Below are 20,444 nucleotides of genomic sequence, written 5' to 3'. Positions count from 1 at the left end.
AAGAACAGCTTTTAGCACATTTTTTTCCTTTTGTAATAAACAGCAAGAGTGATTAGAATTTTTATTTTGGGAAGCTGCAAAAAGATTAACGGTCCAGATGGATTTGAAATAAGATTTTGGAATTAATTATAAGAATCTTTTCTGTGTGAAATTCTTTTGTTTGGAATTCTTGATAGGATGAAACTTTGAAGACTGGATGCTAAAAAGAATCAGAAGGAACTAATGTTTACAGTTAAAGAGAAGAACCTTTAAATTTGACTTCCTAGTTCAGAATAGAATGTAATATTTTAACATTAGACATTTTGGAGGATATTTTAGATCAATGGACCCAGAACTTAATTTTAAGACAAATGGACAGACTCTATAGACAAACTCTGTTTAAAAGATGTGGAAGAGGAACTCATTTTACTGGACAAGACTGAGATTAATCTGAAAGTAGATTTAAAAGTAGATTTTAAAATGACAGATTATGAGAATGATATGGAAAAAGATGCTGCACTGGATATATACATGAAACTGGATGATGTCTAAATATTGTATTTAAAAGGAATATTCAAATAATAGACCCAAAGAATAATCTAGATAACTTTCCTTCTTTGGATTTACAAAAGAGTCTTACTAAAGTTTTGAAGAATTTTGTGAAAAAAACAAAAGAAAAAAATATGAAAAGAAATCAAGTTTCAGGACATTATATGAAGGAACTAAAGATCAAGAATAAATAAAAGGTAAGGTTTTCTCTGGTAACCCTTAATGGCCTGTTTCTGATCAGGACTGAATGATGAGGCTTTAAGGATATGTTTACAGATAAGTGATGGGATATGAGAAGAGATCAGTAGTGGGATTCAAATTTTTTTACTACTGGTTCTGTGGGCATGGCTTGGTGGGCGTGGCAGGGAAGGATACTGTAAAATCTCCAATCAGAGGTGGTATTTGCTGGTTTTCCAAACTACTCAAAATTTCTGCTACCGGTTCTCCAGAGCTGGTCAGAACCTGCTAAATACCACTTCTGGAAGAGATCATTTGTTATATTTTAGGAGAATGTGATAAGTTACTAAAATTGTTTGCACTTGTGGCGAAGGGAGAAGTAATTTCTTTATATATTTCTTTTCTTTTTATTTATTACACTTTTATTTTTCTTTCTTTTCTATTTTTTTCCTTCTATATTTTATTTTTTGCACTTTTTTCTTTTCATTATTTTTTTTTACTTTGTATTGTACTTTGTATTAATTGTAATTTAATAGTATTATTTTTAAAAAGAAAAACAGAAGTACTATTTGCAGAGGAAATAAACTTGAGAAGTTGCAAAGTAAAGCTCCACACCACATTAATCTTCACACCATCAAAGACTCATCTCTGCATCCTCCTAATTATAACAATAGCACTTAGACTTATATACCGCTTCACAGTGCTTTACAGCCCTCTTGGAGGAGCCGTGATGGCTCATGTGGTAAGACGCTAGGCTTGTGCACCTCTGAGGTCAGCAGCTCGGCGATTCGATTCCCGTGAGCAAATAAACCCCATAGGGACAAAAAAGGAGCCTCCTCTGAATGCCTACTGGGATTCAGGCATCCCACGGGTAAAGCTAACACCGCCTGAAAAAATTCCTTTCACAGAGGCAGCCAGCCACTTCAGTGATCCCTGGCTAACATGTGCCATGTGTAAATAAATAACAGCCCCCTCTAAGTGGTTTACAGAGTCAGCATATCACCCCCAACAGTCTGGGTCCTCATTTTATTGACCTTGGAAGGATGGAAGGCTGAGTCAACCTTGAACTTGTTGTGGTATGTAAATACTCTGGTAGCCATTTTTAATGATCCTGTCTGCTGATATTGCTTTTGTGTTCATCCCCTGCTGACCATGTAGGCAGCGTAAATTCATCTTCAGCTATTCCATTGTAAAAGTATTTTCCTTCTTCAACTGACACAAGCCTTGCTACATGCACAATCAATGACATTTTGTTGATGATGTTGTTGATGACACAGTCACTTCTATAAGCCACTTTAGACAGCTGTCTTCTCTCCAGTGACTGATATTGCCTTCTAGGGCCACTTTGGTTTGGGATATGATAGAGATCAGACACTGCCTGGACTGGTGCTTGTTCAGCTTTAACATGGGCTTGGTGCTTTTTTTATATTTGTGGGTCCAGTCAGTGGTGGGATTCAATTTTTTTTACTACTGGTTCTGTGGGCGTGGCTTGGTCAGTGTGGCGTGGCTTGGTGGTGTGGCTTGGTGGGCATGGCAGGGGAAGGTTACTGCAAAGTCCCATTCCCTCCCCATCCCACTAACCTGCTTTCAAGCTCCATTATCCTGTGCAGGGCAACCAAAGAAGACCCAGCTGATCAGCTGAGACTCGGGAGGCAGAGAACAGATGGGAGCGGGGCCAGTCAGAGGTGGTATTTGCTGGTTCTCCGAACTACTCAAAATTTCTGCTACCAGTTCCCCAGAACTGGTCAGAACTTGCTGAATGCCACCTCTGTGTTAGTCCTGTGCTTCACAAAGAGTTGATATTTTTAAATCAGGGAAGGAAGTCAGGTTCTCCCAGCTCTGCATTGCTGATTCTATCCAAAATGAGTGTATTACACATGCCTGCTGTTTTTGCCAGCAGCAGTTGTGCTGTCTGCTGTTTGTATTATTTTGGGTAGGGAGGTGCCATTTTGGCCTCCTTCTATGCCATTTTGCCTACTTACCAGCTTAGGAGATATGGAAGCTGTGGGGAAAATGGAAAGAGTTCCATCTGTTTCCCTTTTTTTAGCCCACATGAAGGTCCCAAACACAGTGAGATGGGGTGACACAGAAGGAGCCCTTAAATTCTCCTTGCTACTCCTCCATCATTCCAGTGATCTGCCAGGCTAGTTATTTTTGAACAAGGGTCTACCACCCTTCTGGAAGATCATTAAATCTATACCTCTAAATAGCCTAGCTAACCAGTTGATGGAGTAAAGAAGGGGTGTCAGATGAAATAAAGGGAGTTTTGTCTAATGAACCAGGAACCTTCATGCTGCATCCCGCCCCCCTCCACCAAACTTGTCAGCTGGGCTATTTTGGGGCATAGATTTAATACTCTTCCAGGAAAAAAAACACCAGACTTGTGTTCTGAAATGGTCTGAGTGATAGACCATTGGTACAGAGAACCTTCACACCAATGACCTATCACTTAGGCAACTTGAAAGGAAGCTAAAGCCTCCAATACAATCCTTATCCATCTCAGGTAGCTTTTTAGATTGCTCCTTAAGCACACACCGAGGACACTGTTGTTGTTGTTGTTGGCTGTTCTTCCTTCCACCACCATTTTCCACCAGCTGGTGACAAAGAGTGAGATGGGAAACTCATCCAGGGGAACCCATCAATCACTGCACTTAAATTGTCCTGCATTAAAAACTATAAAGACAGCTCCACTCACTGTTTCAGTACTGAGGCAGAAAAAGGTTCAGGCACTGGGGCAGTTTAACTTGTGCCAGCGTATTTTCTCCCAGTTCAAGGACGAGAGGATAGATGTCAACATAGTCATAAGTAAACGCCTCAGAAATATGCATTTCCTGTCCTCAAAGTTTGAAAAGTTGGCAAAGAACCCTTTAGTTTTAGAACATTATAATTGATTCTTCCATATCCCTAAACACGAAAAGGGTTTGTTTCATTATCCTGTATCTGGATGTTTTCTTCAAATGCTGTCAGTGAAGCATAAGGAAGTAGTCAGATTTGGAAATGTTTGTTTCCAGCAGCCTACTAAATTATCTCTTTCTAAGCAGAAAACATCTCAGGAGACTAATCATCACCAGTTCTTTCTGCTGTGCTTGTCCATATATTATAAAGCTGATCCCGCATGGCAGTTCTGGATCTGGTTTTATGATATGCAAGTGAAATCTCCAAGAAAATATTACCATCTGTATCTACAACACAGTTGTGCCTTCTTCCAAACTGGTCTCTTCCATTACAGCCTCCCCTGACTAACCCATATAATTTTCCTCAAGCCTGCTGATATTTCCCAAGTGCACAAGAAATGCCACTTTGACTCCATATGAAATGGCAGACAGATAATTGAGTTCCCGTAAAAAATGATCACATGGGAGAACAAAAAGTAGAAAAGAGTTCCAAAGGAACTATTGGATCTCTAGAAGAAATGGGGTATAAATTTAAGTTGCCAGTTATGTTTTTTCAGTGATAATAATAATAATAACAATTAGTGATCTAAAAGAAGGAAAACTAACCACTGGATTATTTTATTGCTGATGATGGGTTGCTTTTCAGTCCCTTTCTTGATCCTGTGCACCATTTCTCTTTGCTGCATTTGTTACTGAATAGTTTCCCCCTTTTTGCCTATAATTATAGAATATACCCATAAAACAAAATTAGATTTTTTTTTCCTGATAAAAAATGCAGACTCTCAGGAATAATCTATCAGGTCCATATTTGGACACTAGGCAGAACCAATGCTAGCTGTAGTTAAGAGCAAAGTTAAAACGGGCAATGTATCCTCATCCTCTTTTCCATCTCTCTTTCTGATTTTCATTCTTCACTACTCTCTCATCTCTTTTCTTCCTCCCTTCTTTTTATCTTTTAGACTGAGTGCTGGGGGATGTACAAGTGCCCCAAAATTTTGCAAAATCTTTTATAAAACGACCTGTTCTTGCTCTTTTCCCAACTTCCTGCTCCTTTCAGCTATTCAGATATTCTCTCTCTACCCACATACCAACCACATATATATTAGGGTTCAGATATGTAAAAGGAAGACATGTTTAGGAGCTGTTTTCATTGCCACAAAAAACTAGGACCAGAAAATGCTTTAATGGGTATAAATTGCAGCTACCTGGGTTTTGTTTAAATATAAAGGAAAACAGTCTAAAGCTAAGGTCTACACAGGAGTGGAAGAGTCTCTATTAAGGTTGTAGCTCATTCTCCATCTCTTTAAGTTTTTTTAAGAAGAAGCTAGACAACTGCCTCTCATAGATAGTTTAATTAGTTTTCCTGCAAATTGCAGAGGGTTGGACTAGATAATGTTTGCGGTCAGATGTAGTCCATGTAAAGCTCTGAGTAGATGCTTCAGTTCAATTGACCCTTATGTAATAAAACCATATTTTGCTTTCAATATTACATCAGAGCCACTCTAATACGTGGACTCTTTCCACTTTGCTGGTCTAGGCAAAGCAAAGTGGTCTGTGTTCAGAAATGTGTTTTATTGAGGCAAGACTATCGTAATGCAAATTATACTATTGTAATCAATACAGCAATTGAACCCATTCCACAGCCTAAAATGTAGACAAACTGTATTTGGGATAAATTACAACTATTACTCTGAAGGTGCCAGTCAATCTTCTTTAAGGAGGACTTTCAAAATCATAGTTTGGATCTTACAACATCCCTCTCCTGTGTCTTTAAATAATTTCCTTCTGATAATGTAGGCAAGGGGTCCCCAAACTTGGCAACTTCAAGACTTGTGGACTTCAACTTTCAGAATTGTGAGAGTTGAAGTCCACAAGTCTTAAAGTTGCCAAGTTTGAAGACCTCTGATATACCCAATTGGGTGACAATCTTACAAACCTGTATGAGAAGAAGTATTTGAATGTTAAACTATTTTGGATTTAGGGTAAATAATATTTATACTTTGAAATGAAGTCACAAGGGAGAAGAAGTAAATGAGGTTCTTACAAAGGTGATGCATTTGATTATACTTGCCAGAATTCCAGCAGTCGTACTCTTACATTTTCAAATCGTTGTCAAGAAAAGGCTCACAGAAAGCATCCTTCAGTAAACCAGCTGGGAAATTATTAGAGCATGGATGACTGTTGCAAAATTATTCCTGTCCAGAGTTGGCTATCACCTGACAAACCAGGTTGATCTGCTGTCTTAAGAAGTAATACAACCTACTCAAAATATATTGTATATGTGTGTGTGTATACACATATATACATAGTGCAGACTTCATCTAGCCATAAAACCTCTGCCTTCTCACTTTATCCAGGCATCTTCACATCTCCCTTTATCCAGATGATAGAAAGAAATGATATTTGAAAGATACACACTCTGAACCCCATGGAAATTTGCCCAAGAGATGATTGCTGAATGAAATATTGGGATATTACCCGTCATGCTGTTCCTTGTTAAACCCTTTGAATTGATCCAGAAGAATGGAGAAATGAAGCAACCAATCATCATCCTAATGCCAGAGCAAAATAGGGGCCAGTTTGTTCTGACTATTCTCAGTGCTGGCACTTGTTCAGTCTACTCCCGTGGACTTGCTTCCCATAGGAGAAGAATTGTTCCTTTAATATGTGAATGCATCTGAGAAACTATTCCCCCATTCATGAACAATTCCTGTCATTTTTATGATCATCCCATTGACATCTACAATTATCCTCCATATTTCAGAAACATTTTATCGTTTGCCAGAAGATTTAGTCCAAGAATAAATCTGAGCGCAACAGCAACCTTGATGGCATTCAGCTTTGGAAATATTTCTCAGCGGTACAGTTAATTTCCTGACGAGTTCTTTATGTTGCTTTGCTAAACATCAAAGGTAATTTCTATCTATCAGAAATTTATATACAATTCCCCTATTAGGAAATCAAAGCCCGTGTGTGACACACAGCCCTTTCATGCCTTGATTTCCCAAATCTTAAGATAGCAGCCATACTTTCAAAGCTTTATTTACATCAGTTTTACTTCACATTGCAACACCAGATCCTACCAAATGACAAGAGTTAATGAAGCTCATGCAACTACCTTCGTTGTAATATGTATTTAAAGATCTCATGACCTAGTATCCAGAAATAAAAAGGGGTCAGGCAGCAGGTAGGTTCTGTATGATGGACTGCACTATGAATGCAACTGTGCCATGAGGAAAGTCATCCGAAACTCAGCGCTGTAAAGGTTTGCAGAAGATTTGGATAGGTATTAGAACTGGATTGTAGAGTTGAGCAGATCTTATTACTCTCCTTCAAACATCTTCTTCCTGCCCTCCATTCCAGACTTTTCCTCAATGTTTTTCCTCCAGTCACCCACATCACGCAGGTCCTTCTCCTATGGAAAGACAGGAGATAAAATGTTATGCTTGGATAGTGCCTTTAATAGGGCTCATGCAGGGGGCAATCCTTGCCTTATTGATATGATGTCTCCCTGGACAGAAAAACCCTTTGTTCACTCGCAGATGACTGCCAAGTGTGCTAATATTTATTGTGGTGGTTCACAAGTTTTCATCAAGAAATCTGGAAGCTTACCAACACATTTCAAAAGAGTGAAATGTTCAATAGACAGTAAATTGGAAAGAAATTAAAATTGCCTACCCTGCTGAGAACTCCATAATATTTTGGATATATTACAGTCAGAAAGCCCATTTTTACCATCACTGACTGCATTTACAAACTTTAATAAGTCATAGTTTGTTTAATGAACTGCTATGGTTGATACAATGCACTAAACTATATATTATTCTTTACATTCCACAATGGTTGAGTTCACTCATTATAGAGTTAAGCTGCAAGCTGAATGTCTTGTCTTCCAGTTCTCTTATAACACCATTTTTGAAATCTTCACTATTAGAGGTCTTTTAAAAATATTTGATATCTATTTATGTATCTATCTATCCATCCATCTGTCATCTATCTATCATCTACGTCCACCTATAATCTAGTGTCCTTGTGTTCAATATGTTATGACACAATTTGTGGCTGCTGCCACTCTAAAAATCTGCATGACAAGCTTCCTGGGTACAATCTGGAAAACTCATGGGGAGACTTTCTTGGAACGAAGGATCTATCATTTCTGATGGAACCTAAAACAATTATTAATATCTAATTTTAATTTGTGTTTCACTTATTTTAATAACATTATTCTTCTAGCAGAAAGCCATAAATGACAATTAGGCAGGAGGAGGAGTTGAATTTTTTTTTAAAAAAAGGATTATATTAACAATGACCTCTATTTTAAATTTTAAGTCATTTAGTGTATTAAGTATTTCATTTTATTTGCAGGGTAGTCCAATATTGTCAAATACTTAGGGAGTATGATTGGCCTTACTTAGACAGCTTAGGATTCTACTTTGACCTTGATTTGAAAGACTTCCCTAATCTCATGCATATCCAAATATAGCATACAACTTACACCTTCAGTATTGGAACATAGAATAACAAGGTTGAAAGGGACCTTGGAGGTTTTCTAGTCCAATCCCCTGCCCATGACATGAGACACTATACCATTCTGGACAAATGACTGTCCAGTTTTTTCTTGAAAACCTCCAGTGATGGAGTACCCACAGCTTCTGGAATCAAGCCGTCACACTGATTAGTTAAGTGTCAGGGAAATTCTCCTTAGTTCTAGGTTGGACCTCTCTTTAATCATAATCCACTTGTCCTGCCCTCAGGTGCTTTGAAGAATAGGTTAACCCACCCCCCTTTTCTCTGTGACAGCCCTCAAATACTGAAAGACAGCTACCGTATCACATTGATTCCTTGTCTTTATTACAGACCCAGTTTCCTCAAATATTAGACTGAACAACTAAGGGCAAATATGGAGGATGATAGATGGCTAAGCATAGGTTTAACATACCCAAGCCATCAAAATACTTGGTAGTTGCAGTGAAATTCTTGACAGAGGCATTTAGCCAAGCCATGGAAACTACTACTTTTCAACTATCTAGGTACCTTTTCAGTGTCTTCCTTCTTGACTTGCTTCAGATTAGCTCTAAGATCCATGCAGACTTTGTGTTTGGAACCCAGAAGGGCCCTCAGCATAGCGTCAGCAGACATACGGACTCTACGCAGGGGTGGCCTCTTGAATTTGCCCCTCAGGTCAAACAGTTTCTGGCTCAAATCTTCAAGCTACAGTCAGAAAGAGATGAAAATACCTGAATGATGAGACCAAAGCCAAGAATGGCGAAGGAAGGCAAAATCAAATTGTAAACAAAGAGGTGCCTGAGGAATCCAATCCATAGTCAGAAAAGAATCTGACTAAAGGTAGGTATATTGAAACTGTAAGAGAAAGTGCTTGTGAACACAAATGGAAAATAATGCTAGAAGTATTACAGAAAATCATACACAGGTAGTTCTGCATCAGCTGAAATAAAATGCAGAGCCCCTGACTTTGCACCTTAACCTCAAATATATCCTTTATAATCCTGTGCTTGGAATTTAATTATTCTCTTCAAATATGCTCACAATTAATCTGCATATTATAAAAAGGCTTGGACTATTTTCTCATGGCTCTTTCTCTGGGTTAGCCATTTTGCTTCTGTGTATTTTTTGTAACTAGAATTCTACCATACTTTGTTTTTTGCCGTTGATGTGGATGCCTATATTCTGAGTGCTTTCCTATCCCACTTACATTTATTAGGTGTACACAATATTCATCTTAAATGTTTACTAAAACAGAAAATGTGAGCAGTGAAGATACAGTTTATCTAGCAATACCAGTCCACTATTTTTTTCCCTCTTCAATTTTTCAAAGTTAGCTGTGATGTCAAATGCCTACACTATTTTGAGCAAAGGAAAGTATCTAAAAAGTCAAGTAGTCCAATCCATGTGATCAGACTCACCCCTTTTGTATACTATGTGTGTTATAATACACATTAAAAGGGGTGTGGCTTTAATTGCACCATTTGATTGTACCTATTTTATTTATTTTTTTCAATCCTACTCCCCATGGCCAGCTTCCGGCATGCTGGTCTTCATAAAATACACATTTGTTGTATTTCTTTATGAGCTGAAAATTTCAACCCACTTGGACACAAATGCTTAGAAATTGCCTACCCAATCAATAGAGCATATGTATGGATGCTGTATCATACATATGCTCTGTAATTAAGATAATTACCTCTTTGGTAGTTTTCTGTAATTTAACTTCTGTGTCATATCTTTCCTCATCAACTTCCTCTACCTTAGCATGAAGTTTTTTGCAGAATTCCTGTTGAGAAACACCAAGTGATTATTAAAGGATGTTGCTTAAACTTACTTAAAAAAAACTTTTCTAATTCTTCTTCTGCAGGCTTGTTTTTGATAGATGATATGTCTAGATATGCAGTTTCAGAATTACTGAGTCTGTTCCACATCTTTATTTTTTTTATTCTTGGAATTAAGTAAAAATACCTTTCATAAGCCAAGTGAAATAATATGATTATGAAGAAAGAGATAAAGTGAATTGGTCCTGTATCACAATGAAAAACTTAAGGTATACCAAGCCAACAGTGTCTTCAGGGATGTGGTATATGTCTGTATAGCCCAGGTACATAAACATTTAGCCTAAACTATTCGTCTTTTGAAATGATGTGACATAGTTAACTGTCAAGACAGTTAGGTGCCTAAAGATGTTTAGGTGTAAAGCAGATATATTTACATAGCATGAACTTCCCAGGAAGAAAATTAAGGCATAAATACAATTAATAAATGATGGATTTCCCTGTTACTTTGTGGTCACTGCTTTGGTTTTTTTTTTCTTTCAAGGTCATTTAACTGCTTGGCTGAAGAAGAAGCAGGAGGAGCTGTCTTTAAAAAATTCTTTGTTATTACTTTGAGATTCAGATACCACCTAATAAATAAATAAATAAATTTTTAAAAAAACACATGAGATCTGAACACAACAGGACACTGGAGGGAAATGGATATAACTTCTTTTTAAAAACAGAAGTCCTCAATCAAGGAAAGAAATGGGAGGAAATGATTCATAAAAATATGAAGTGCTGTAACCCAATGTCTCACTGTAATTGTACCTGTAACCTATAAGCAATAATAGAGATATAGTCTAAAATAAGAACACACAACTTCAAACAGCAACCCGCTCCCAAAGCTTTGGATATGTCACTACATCTACATCTGGAATATTCATGTTAATTCTAGTTAATGTAAACAAAGGTATCCATGAAGATATGATTTTTAAAAATGGTGTCCACAAGTTGGGATCAAAGATGGGATCAAATTATTATGTGTTACATATTTTTAAATCACATCCTGCAGACAGCCCTGTATATAAGTTTAATTTCTCAAATCTAGTTTTGACCTAACACCACCAATATTTTGGAGTTAGGTTTTTGGTTTGCAGCTCATGGACAAAAAGGGCTTTGTACATCTTTAGCTCAAAGTATTCTTCATCACTGGTTCTCCTACAGTAAGCAGCTTCCTCAGCAAACTGCAATGGGATCAAAATGCAATATTAGCATATTGACCTTATCACATAAATGCTGCCCTGAGATACTATCTGACCCCTAACACAAGCATATAAGTTTTAATCTTTTTATTTATTTTTTCATTTTTATTTGTCAATCACTTATAAGATAATAGGTATAAGTATATACATAGTTATGAATACATGAAATGGGTACATATAAGAAAAATAAAAGAAACAGTAGGACAGGGATGGTAGGCACGTTGGTGCGTTTATGCACGCCCCCTACAGACCTCTTAGGAAAGGGTGATGTCAATAGTAGACAGTCTTAAGGTTAAAGTTTTGGGGGCTTGGGGAAGAAACCACAGAGTCAGGTAGAGTATTCCAGACATTGACCACTCTGTTGCTGAAGTCGTATTTCCTGCAATCAAGTTTGGTGCGGTTAATCTTGAGTTTGTATCTATTGTGTGCTCTTGTGTTGTTATGGTTGAAGCTGAAGCATTCATTGACAGGTAAGTCATTGCAATGTATGATTTTATATACCATACTTAGATCAGACCGAAGACGGCGTAATTCAAGGTTTTCTAGGTCTAGAATTTCAAGTCTTTGGGCAATAATCATTTGTCTCCTCTCCACGGACAGTCAGGCCTAGACCTATAGTATCACATAAGCCAATTATTTATATTTGGGGGTGATGGGTCTTTACAGTTTTCAAAAATCTAATGTGGAAAGAAACTTAATTGTCAGATCAAATCACCAAATCAACTAATGCCTTACACATGAAGTTAAATGTTCCTGTTCTCACATAAGAGATAGAAGGGATGAACTCATTACCTGCAGTTCTTGCATGGAACTTGGCATGTGCAGAGGTGGACAGTGTTCTGCAAGATATTCGGCTTTTTCATGTTCCTTAGCTGTAGCTTCTTTTTCGAGTTCACCCGCAGCAATCTGGAGCATAACACTCTGGAAGATAATTGGAAGAAGCAAAATTACATTGGCAGAAGAAGTATTTGTCAGGGAAGAGAGAAAGAGGAGGCATCATAAGGGATATAGTTATTCCTGAAACAACAATCACTTCTGCTAACATCAAAATAAAGAGCAGGGCTTAGAAAATAGCACAGAACAGTCAGTATAGTGGTCCTTTACAGCGGTGGGATTCAAAAAATTTTTACTACCGGTTCTGTGGGCATGCCTTGGTGGGCATGGCATGGCTTGGTAGGTGTAGCTTGGTGGGATATTGTAAAATCCCATTCCCTCCCCACCCCACTAACCTGCTTTCTAGCTCTGTTCTCCTGTGCAGGGTAAAAAAAGAAGACCCAGCCAATCAGGTGAGACTTGGGAGTCAGAGAATAGATGGGGGTGGGGCCAGTCAGAGGTGGTATTTGCCGGTTCTCCGAACTACTCAAAATTTCCTCTACCGGTTCTGCAGAACTGGTCAGAACCTACCAAATACTACCTCTGATCCTTTATCTAAGAAGTAAAACGTAGGACACAAATGGGAGATCTATGGTCTTTCAGATGCTACCAAAAACTACAGCTCCCAACAGCCATCAGCACTGGCCAAATTGGCTGGTTTGCTATTTCTGGTTCAACAAAATAAGAAGGCCATCATTTCTCCATTCCTATTTCCAGAATGTTCATTCCTGTTGAGGCTACACCATGAATTCGCAGATTTTCAGCAAATCACAATCACTCAAGTCTCAATAGAAGGTGTTTAAAATTCAAAGTGTAATTATTCATGATTATTAATTATTTTCTTCATTACTAGAGGTTAAGCACAATGTCCTTTAGTTCAGTGAAAGAACTATCCCGATCATGTAGAAAGATGGGATGAAAGTCTGATTGTAGTAACATAATGAATTTGCCCATAAGCAAGAAGCTTTTTCCAGTCACCAGTAGGTTACTGATCGTAGATTCTTTCCAGAGCATTTTCCTCCTGAAATTAATTTGATATCAGAAATGACCTCAAGAGAAAAATGTTGAAATGGGGTTCATGGAAGGTAAGGAAACAAAACTTCTTCCTTGTGTGTCCTCTTCTTTTAAATTTGGAGGGAAGGCGGGGAAATGAAAATGGGCTAAACTTGCATTTAAAGTATTGTCAGAATTGTCACTGTCACAGCTAACAGGCAGCTCCTGTACTTGAAAATGGGACGGAAATCTTAAACTCGAAACATTATTTGTTAATGAATGACAGCAGATATCTATATACGTGTGAAATGTTCAGTCCAGTCTATATATATATATATATGGTATTCAGCTTTGTTCGGATATTTTCCCATGTCATTATATTTGTGCTTTAAAAGCTGAACAAAGCTGAATACCAGACATGTAAGTACCCACAAAAACTTAAGAAAACAAATATATATACTTGTTACATGTCTGGTATTCAGCTTTGTTCGGGTATTTTCCCACGGAAAATATACAGAAGCCTGATGATGGCAGATGAGATTCTGCCGAAACGTTGCTACAACTTTAAAAGCACTACTAAAATGACGTGGGAAAATACCCGAACAAAGCTGAATACCATATATATATTTGTGTGTGTGTGTATGTGTATGTGTATGTATGTATATATATATATATATATATATATATATATATATATATATATATGTGTGTGTGTGTGTGTGTGTGTGTGTGTGTGTGTGTATACACATACCTTGAGATGCTGCCGGCGGGCAGTGATAGCCCTCTTCTTTTTCTAAATTAGGAAAAGGAAAAAGAAGACTTTGAGTTTTTACAGTACCTTTTCCACAAGCACATTTTTGCATGCATATTTCCTTGAAATTTGACCACCCTTTTCAGGTAAACATAAGATAACGTCACAAGAATAACATCCAGTTGAAGTAGATGATAAACCCACTTCTCTTTTGTCCTGCCATTTGCTATTCAAAATTTTCTTTTCTTGGGCTTCCTTTCATAATTCAAAATGGTGAAAAGATTGGATTAATAGCCCCCCACACTCTGGAGACAGGAAATATTAAAGTCAAATTTTGATTCCTATTAATATTGTCCTATTTCTACTCTTTTTTCAAATTAGCTAATATAGATGTCAAAATGTGTCCTTAAATTATATTAACTTAAGAACTTTAACTTCTACAAATTGACTTCTCTAGGCAACCATATATTTTGTCTCTAATGGTTTGGTGTAATGGGAATAGTTACTCATGTTTTGAATAGCTTCACGTGCTGCTTGTTGCACATTCACTTGAGGGCCTCCTATCCAAGTTAAGAATGTTTAAGAAATCTGATAAGGTCACAGCCTCAGTTCAACATTTGTCCTTCTGAAAGACTCAGTTCAATTTTAGTAAACTTTGATCAAATCTATCATTTGTAGTTATATGTTTGTTCTAAGTTGGCTGTTCCAGAAACCAATTGTGTAGCAGTTCTTCTTATGTACATATAATCCAATTCAGTACGGATCAGATTAAACAAAATAGAATGGAAGTTCTGAAGCTATTTAAAAAAAAAGAAACCCTGTACATTAAGAGAATTAATTAGGTGCAGAACAAAAGAACTGTATTGTATTGTCTGAATTATTAGATTGAGAACTCCTTCAGTTTGATCTCAGTGTAATATGTTCAGCCTGGAACACAAAAAGAGTTTGTTTATGCAAACCTGGACCACTGGTCCAGCTAGTTTAGCAGAGTTAATGTTAGGTTTTCAATTGGAGTTTTCCAATTTCATCAGGAAGTGACAAGGTTTGAATCATTAGATAGGAAATATTTAGGTCCAATTTAATTTCCATAAATTCTGGCATATTTGTACCCATATATTTTTCATGTTATACAGAAATAGAGATAATTTTCCATAAATTGTGCTAATCATGTATTTAAGTTTTATAGTATAATTTCACTACTCTGGAAGTGAACATTTTTCTGACATTTTGGTCCAAAGAGAGTAATGGTTTAAGGAAATGTCCAGAACTGAATCCCAGGATGTTTTTGCATGCATACATGTGCTCTACCCAAGAGTTATGACTCTCAGGATAGGGCTTTTCCAGTCATTGCTAAAGACCATGTGCACAAAAATTGAATCTACCATGAAACTCTGTCAATCTGCAGTCTCTTGGTGAAAATTATATTTTTCCTATGAATGCATTTTCCAATGCAGCCAAGCATTGCAGTATTAATATCTGTTCGCTTGTTTGTGTTAACATACTGGTTTTCTTTACTGGTTTTAACTGGATATTTGAATGCATCTTACTATTTGGTATAATCTATTCAAGGTGAGAATATTTGGAAGAAAAAATAACTAAACATGACTTTTTATGTCCCTTTCAACAACTCAATCCCTCCTGGTAATACATGAGCTTAGAAAAGTTGTTGGTCTAGAATTCTTCAAATAATTTACAAAGCAATTACATAAAGAGAACAAATATAATTAGAGATAGAGCAAATTCTTCTGCTGTTAAGAATTTTTCTCTGGAAAACAGGATTCCAGTTATAGCAAAAGGAGTTGTAGAATCATAACACGGAGGGGCAGGCTGTATATATTCTAGCATCTTTATAGTTTGGCCTGTAACCCTCTGCAGATTTAAGCTTATAGGTTTTTTTGTGTGTGGGTGGGTGGGGGGGCAGTTCTTACTAAGACAAGAGACATGGAAGTTTAAAGAAGGAAAGATGAACTTGGCAATTGATTTCATCCTACATCCTCCTTTAATAGCTCTTCAGATAGCAACTTTGCAAATCCTTCAGGGCTACCCACACGATTTATAAGAAAACAGATTGCCTTATTATAGTGCCATGATGAGTGCCAGGAGAGAAGGAACCCTTGAGGTATTGTCTATTTAAGCTTTTTAAGTTACTTTAATATCTTTTTATTATATAAGGAAAACTGTGCTTTGCAGGATGACTTGTATAACTGTAAAGTTATCTGGTCCACGCAGTGTGTAGAGTGGTCCAAGTAGACTCTTTAAGAGAAAGGACCCCATCATTCTTCCCCTGCTTTACTGCTTTACCCCATCATTCTTCCCCTGCTTTACAGCTGTTGTTCCTTCACTGCATGTTGTGCAGTCAACATGCACTGCTTCCAATGGGTCTTGAGAGTGCAGCGTTCTGAGGTATTAAAAGATTTAAAGCAAACCATCTTTGCCTGAAGCATGCCTAGGGGGGCGCACCAGCTGCTTTCTTGCATGGTAGGGCAGAACAGGCCTGCTCTAGTCCTTAAAGTTTTGCTTTGGGGCTCCTCAGAGCAAGGCTTTGTTTGTTCATAGCTCTTCAGATCACCCCAAAGCTTCACCACCACCCCCAAGAATATAGAGGAATGGCAAAGCCATCCTGGATCCAGTGTGTGAGCCTTACTCTGAGCAAGATATTGGAGGGCAGTATGCACTCCAAAGAATGACAACAACTGCTTCCCATTTGATACAATGACACCTAAAATATTGATTTCATTGTACTTAACAATAAGGAGTCATTAGAGAATGACGTTCCCTTTTGCAGGATCTTTCAAAAAGGATATGCAGTCTAGTATCAGAAATGGGAGGGAGGCCTTCCCTTGCTATGACAGTATCTTCCCCAAAATGGCAGCACTTTATTTAATTTTGGGAGTAAGATCAAATGTTCATATTGGGAACAGTCTCATCTACAACCCAGCTCTTTTCATCTACTATCAAACATCATCTTGCATATGTAGTTCTTCATCCTCATTTGCATAGATTGTTTTCCTGGATTCTGTTTCTTTTATCACCCAAGAACATGTGATGCAATGTTGAGATCAGCGATGCCATTTCAGCAAGACTTTGGACCAAAAATAGAATGTTTCAGTATAAACCAATGTCCCAACCCAGCAGGATTGGCTTTTTCCAGATTTAAATAAATTAGTATACATTGTGCATATGTGTGTGTGTGTGCGTGTGTGTGTGTATGTACAGGATATCTACTAATCTATAATAATAATACATTAATATTATTAATTATTATTAATAATTAATAATATTAATATTAATACTAGATAACAACAACAACATAATACAACTGAATTGAACTGGCATTTATAAGAAAAAGATGAAGAAGCTAGAAAATCTGTTAAAACTATCAACTATTCATTGTTTCTTCTACCCAAGAAAAAATTTAGGTAGGCCAACGGTATTACCAAGTTAATCATATTCTAATTCTATATAGACTCCCCAAATAATCAATTTTAAAAAAAACTTACTTCTTCTCTGTTGGGAATGAGAAGATGGTCACAAAAAGAAAGGGAAGGAGGGAGGAGAAAAAAAGATGGTTAGTTTGAAGGTCTGAAAATGAAATATAAGTACCATTATTCAAAAAATAACCAAGGGTCATTAAGGGCAACACTAATGAACTATTTCCAAAGGTTACAAGGAAGGAACAAAGAAAGCGGAGGAAAAAGTTCAGTGCAGGAAGCCCATAACTGCAAATGCACCTCCCATCTCTAGCTAAAGATAAGACTCAAAAAACCATTTTCTACATGCCTAAACTTCAGGTGGATTGGGGCATAGAAAATCATTCTTTTTTTAAATTGACAATTTAAAATATTTGAATCTCTAGTTCAAAAAAACATCTGTATTACAAAGAACAACTTACTCTGAAGACATCTTGGTTTTGTTGATGAGACCCTGCAATAAACCAGAAGGAATAACCTTTTTAATAAAATTGAATTCTTCAGAATAGTTATTATTGGACACTGCTTTAAACAGAAAACAAATTGGGTGATACTACCTCCCTCATTCTTCTCCTTCTGTTGAGTGGAGAAATAGTTACCACATCTATGGACAGCAGCCAAATGTGTTGTTAATCATAGCTGGAGAAAACCATGGTCCACCAGCGTTTCAGAAAGTTCCCAAGCTTTTTTTCCTTTTTCCCCCTAGAAATAGTGTCTACTTGAACAACTGCAAGCATTTTTTTTATGGCAGGGGATATTTTTGAACAGAGGGGCGCAAAACATGCTTTGAGATTGAGTCCAACATCTCATATTTATTGTAAGGATTCTTGGTCAATGTTTGCATATTGATTACTATGGTGTGCTCACTGGTGCAGTGCATAACTATTACTGGTGTTTCAAAGATACCAGGTTGATAATTATTAATGCCTATGAACGTATTAGTGAAGCTGCTGTGTCCTTTTTTTATCCTAGCCTCCTCAGTCGCCACCAATGTCCTTTCGGGTTGGAATAAGATGAGCAATTAAAAGATGCCCAGCAAGGACATTCAGAAGGCAGTGGCAAGCGTCCCAAAAGAAATCTTATCTTAAAAATGTGAGGGACCTATCACATTACTGAGAAGAAAGTGCTTCTAAAAATGGCATGTAAGGAACTGCAGCTGTCTCCTTGGATTGTAGCCTTTTCCAAGCCCAGCCACACAAGTTGTGAGGGAGTCACTGTGGCAACGACAGGAGCCCGAAGTATGAGCGACAATAACTTTGACAAAAAATGTCAGCCCACAGCTTGGGAAAGCAGCACAGCTTGGCCTCCCTGAAATGAAAAACAATTTCTCCCTTCTAATTTATTTTTTACCAGCAAATGTGAAGTGTGATAACTTCCTGGCTCCCTTTGAACAAGCAGTTTTAGTGTTTGCTGCCTGCAGCCTCAAACTGCTTCTTGAACAGATCATCAATTCTGTTTCTTTCTGCCCCAAAACTTCTTTTGGCAAAGCAAAAATTGCTTTTTTTTTTTGTCCAAGCTTCCTCATCTGACAAGGCTGGATGATGAAAAAAAACAACAACAACAACAACAACCAGGTAAATTTAGCCAGCATGCAAATTTATATTTTTTTCAACTTTCTCCCTTAATGTATGAGAGTTAGAACAGAAGAGAAATATGTCAGCATTTCCCTTCCGAAGTGCCACAGACCGGACTGGCATTCTTGAATGGAGTGAGAGCAACAAGAAACATAGTGGGGAGAATGTCAAATGAAAATGTGTAGGTTAAAAGTAGGGGTTAGGGGAGAAATGGGACTTCCTGGCAGATGATGGGGAGTAGCTTTTTGATTCAATGCTCACTTTTAGATCCTATCATTCAGCCAAGCACACACTGTTAATCTAAGCACCAGAGCACTTCTATTCTTTCCTTTTACTCCCTTAAAGGTAAAGAGAGATGAGTAAGAGACATGCAAAGGGCTCACCAAGTCCCAAGAAGAAATACAGAGAGCGCTGGTGGGAGGGCAGGTTCGACTGGCAAGCCACAAGTAGCCGGCTTCCTCAGGAGGTATAAATGGGTTTCTTAAACAGCTCAGCAAAAAAAAATCTCTCTTTAAGGGCATGAAGCCTTCCTCAGACCAATAGTGTGCAAGGATCCAGAAATACAAATCACCACCCTCAATTAATGCAGTCAGTTGGGAAACCCCGAAGGAACCTTGGAGAAATCAGGCACCCTACTCTATCAGGCAATCCTCTAAAGAGAAGTAGGGATCTTTACCAGTTATTGATTTTAGGCATTATGTAGGGAAAATTAATCTGGTGAATCAGAGGGATGAAAAGATACACACACTGAATTTTGCATTGGTTGTGCATGCTAACTACGGTAATGATTTATCTAAGTTGTACACATCCTTCCTTAAGAAGACAGAGGTAGATTAGGCTGAACACTAATATTTATTTTTAGTTTTTATTTATTGAATTTATATGCTGTCCATTTCACTGTTCAGAGACCCTTACATGGCTGTTTGTGTGATCAGTTCTTCATGAAATATGCTTTAAGTAACCTCCAGCATATATCTATATTAATATTACCATGTACAGTTTTAAGGGGCAATATAGTACTTAGCGTGTTTACTGCAGAATTACTGCTGAATTCTGACTTCCTGACTTCTCAGTTGAAGTGAATGGGGGTGGTTTGTTAGGGCTGTGCACTTCAAAAATGGTTCAGAGGAAGTACTTCAAACTCCTTTCATGTCCCCGCCAGGAACTGGAGCAAAGGACAGGAGCTCACCCTGCCCTTGGGTCTCGAACACGGGCTTGCTGCTTGTCAACCCAGCGTCCTGATCAATTTACCCATCATACTTCCTAGGCAGGAAATAAATAAATAAATAATAAATAAATAAATAAATAAATAAATAAACAAATAAATAAATAATACATACATACATACATACATACATACATGAATACATGAATAAATAAATAAATAAATAACTTCAGATGGATACATAAACTTTTGCATCGCTCCCAAAGATTAGAAATGTATTTGTATGTATTCTCAAACTATGTGGGTTGAGAGATGCTTTTTCAAAGTTTACTTTCAATCGATTTTATTAATAATTTGTCAACTTGCACTAACATTCAGTTTTCAAACTACCTCAATATTCAGAACTTGAATGTTGGGCGGGGGGATTTTACTGCAAGAGGTTGGTAAAGAAGAATGGCCTTATTTATATGAAGTAAAAGTTATGAGATTGA

General features: G+C 37.4%; 1 protein-coding gene and 1 long non-coding RNA gene across 2 annotated transcripts; one reads left to right on the top strand and one right to left on the bottom strand.

Annotated features, from left to right (window-relative positions):
* The first annotated feature begins 616 nt into the window (after nucleotides 1–616).
* On the top strand, nucleotides 617–10,544 carry LOC148133287 (uncharacterized). Its single transcript, XR_015746637.1, has 2 exons — nucleotides 617–725; nucleotides 10,428–10,544. It is a non-coding gene; the product is annotated as an uncharacterized LOC148133287 (long non-coding RNA).
* TNNI2 (troponin I2, fast skeletal type) lies at nucleotides 6,626–19,275 on the bottom strand. The gene is made up of 7 exons (XM_087950826.1): nucleotides 19,172–19,275; nucleotides 17,630–17,668; nucleotides 13,745–13,786; nucleotides 11,920–12,048; nucleotides 9,802–9,891; nucleotides 8,634–8,810; nucleotides 6,626–7,014 (listed from the first exon to the last, which is right to left on the bottom strand). Exons 4-7 carry the CDS (start codon nucleotides 12,040–12,042, stop codon nucleotides 6,922–6,924), a joined length of 483 nt encoding a protein of 160 aa, XP_087806952.1. The 5' UTR covers nucleotides 12,043–12,048; nucleotides 13,745–13,786; nucleotides 17,630–17,668; nucleotides 19,172–19,275; the 3' UTR covers nucleotides 6,626–6,921.
* Between the last annotated feature and the right edge of the window lie 1,169 nt (nucleotides 19,276–20,444).

The sequence above is a fragment of the Notechis scutatus genome, chromosome 1 (genome assembly GCF_049901735.1).
Source record: "Notechis scutatus isolate UNSWTSFEM ecotype Mainland chromosome 1, rNotScu1.2, whole genome shotgun sequence".
Classification (NCBI taxonomy): domain Eukaryota; kingdom Metazoa; phylum Chordata; class Lepidosauria; order Squamata; family Elapidae; genus Notechis; species Notechis scutatus.
The sequence above is the reverse complement of the archived record's forward strand: the minus strand, read 5'-3'. Positions and strand labels throughout refer to the sequence as shown.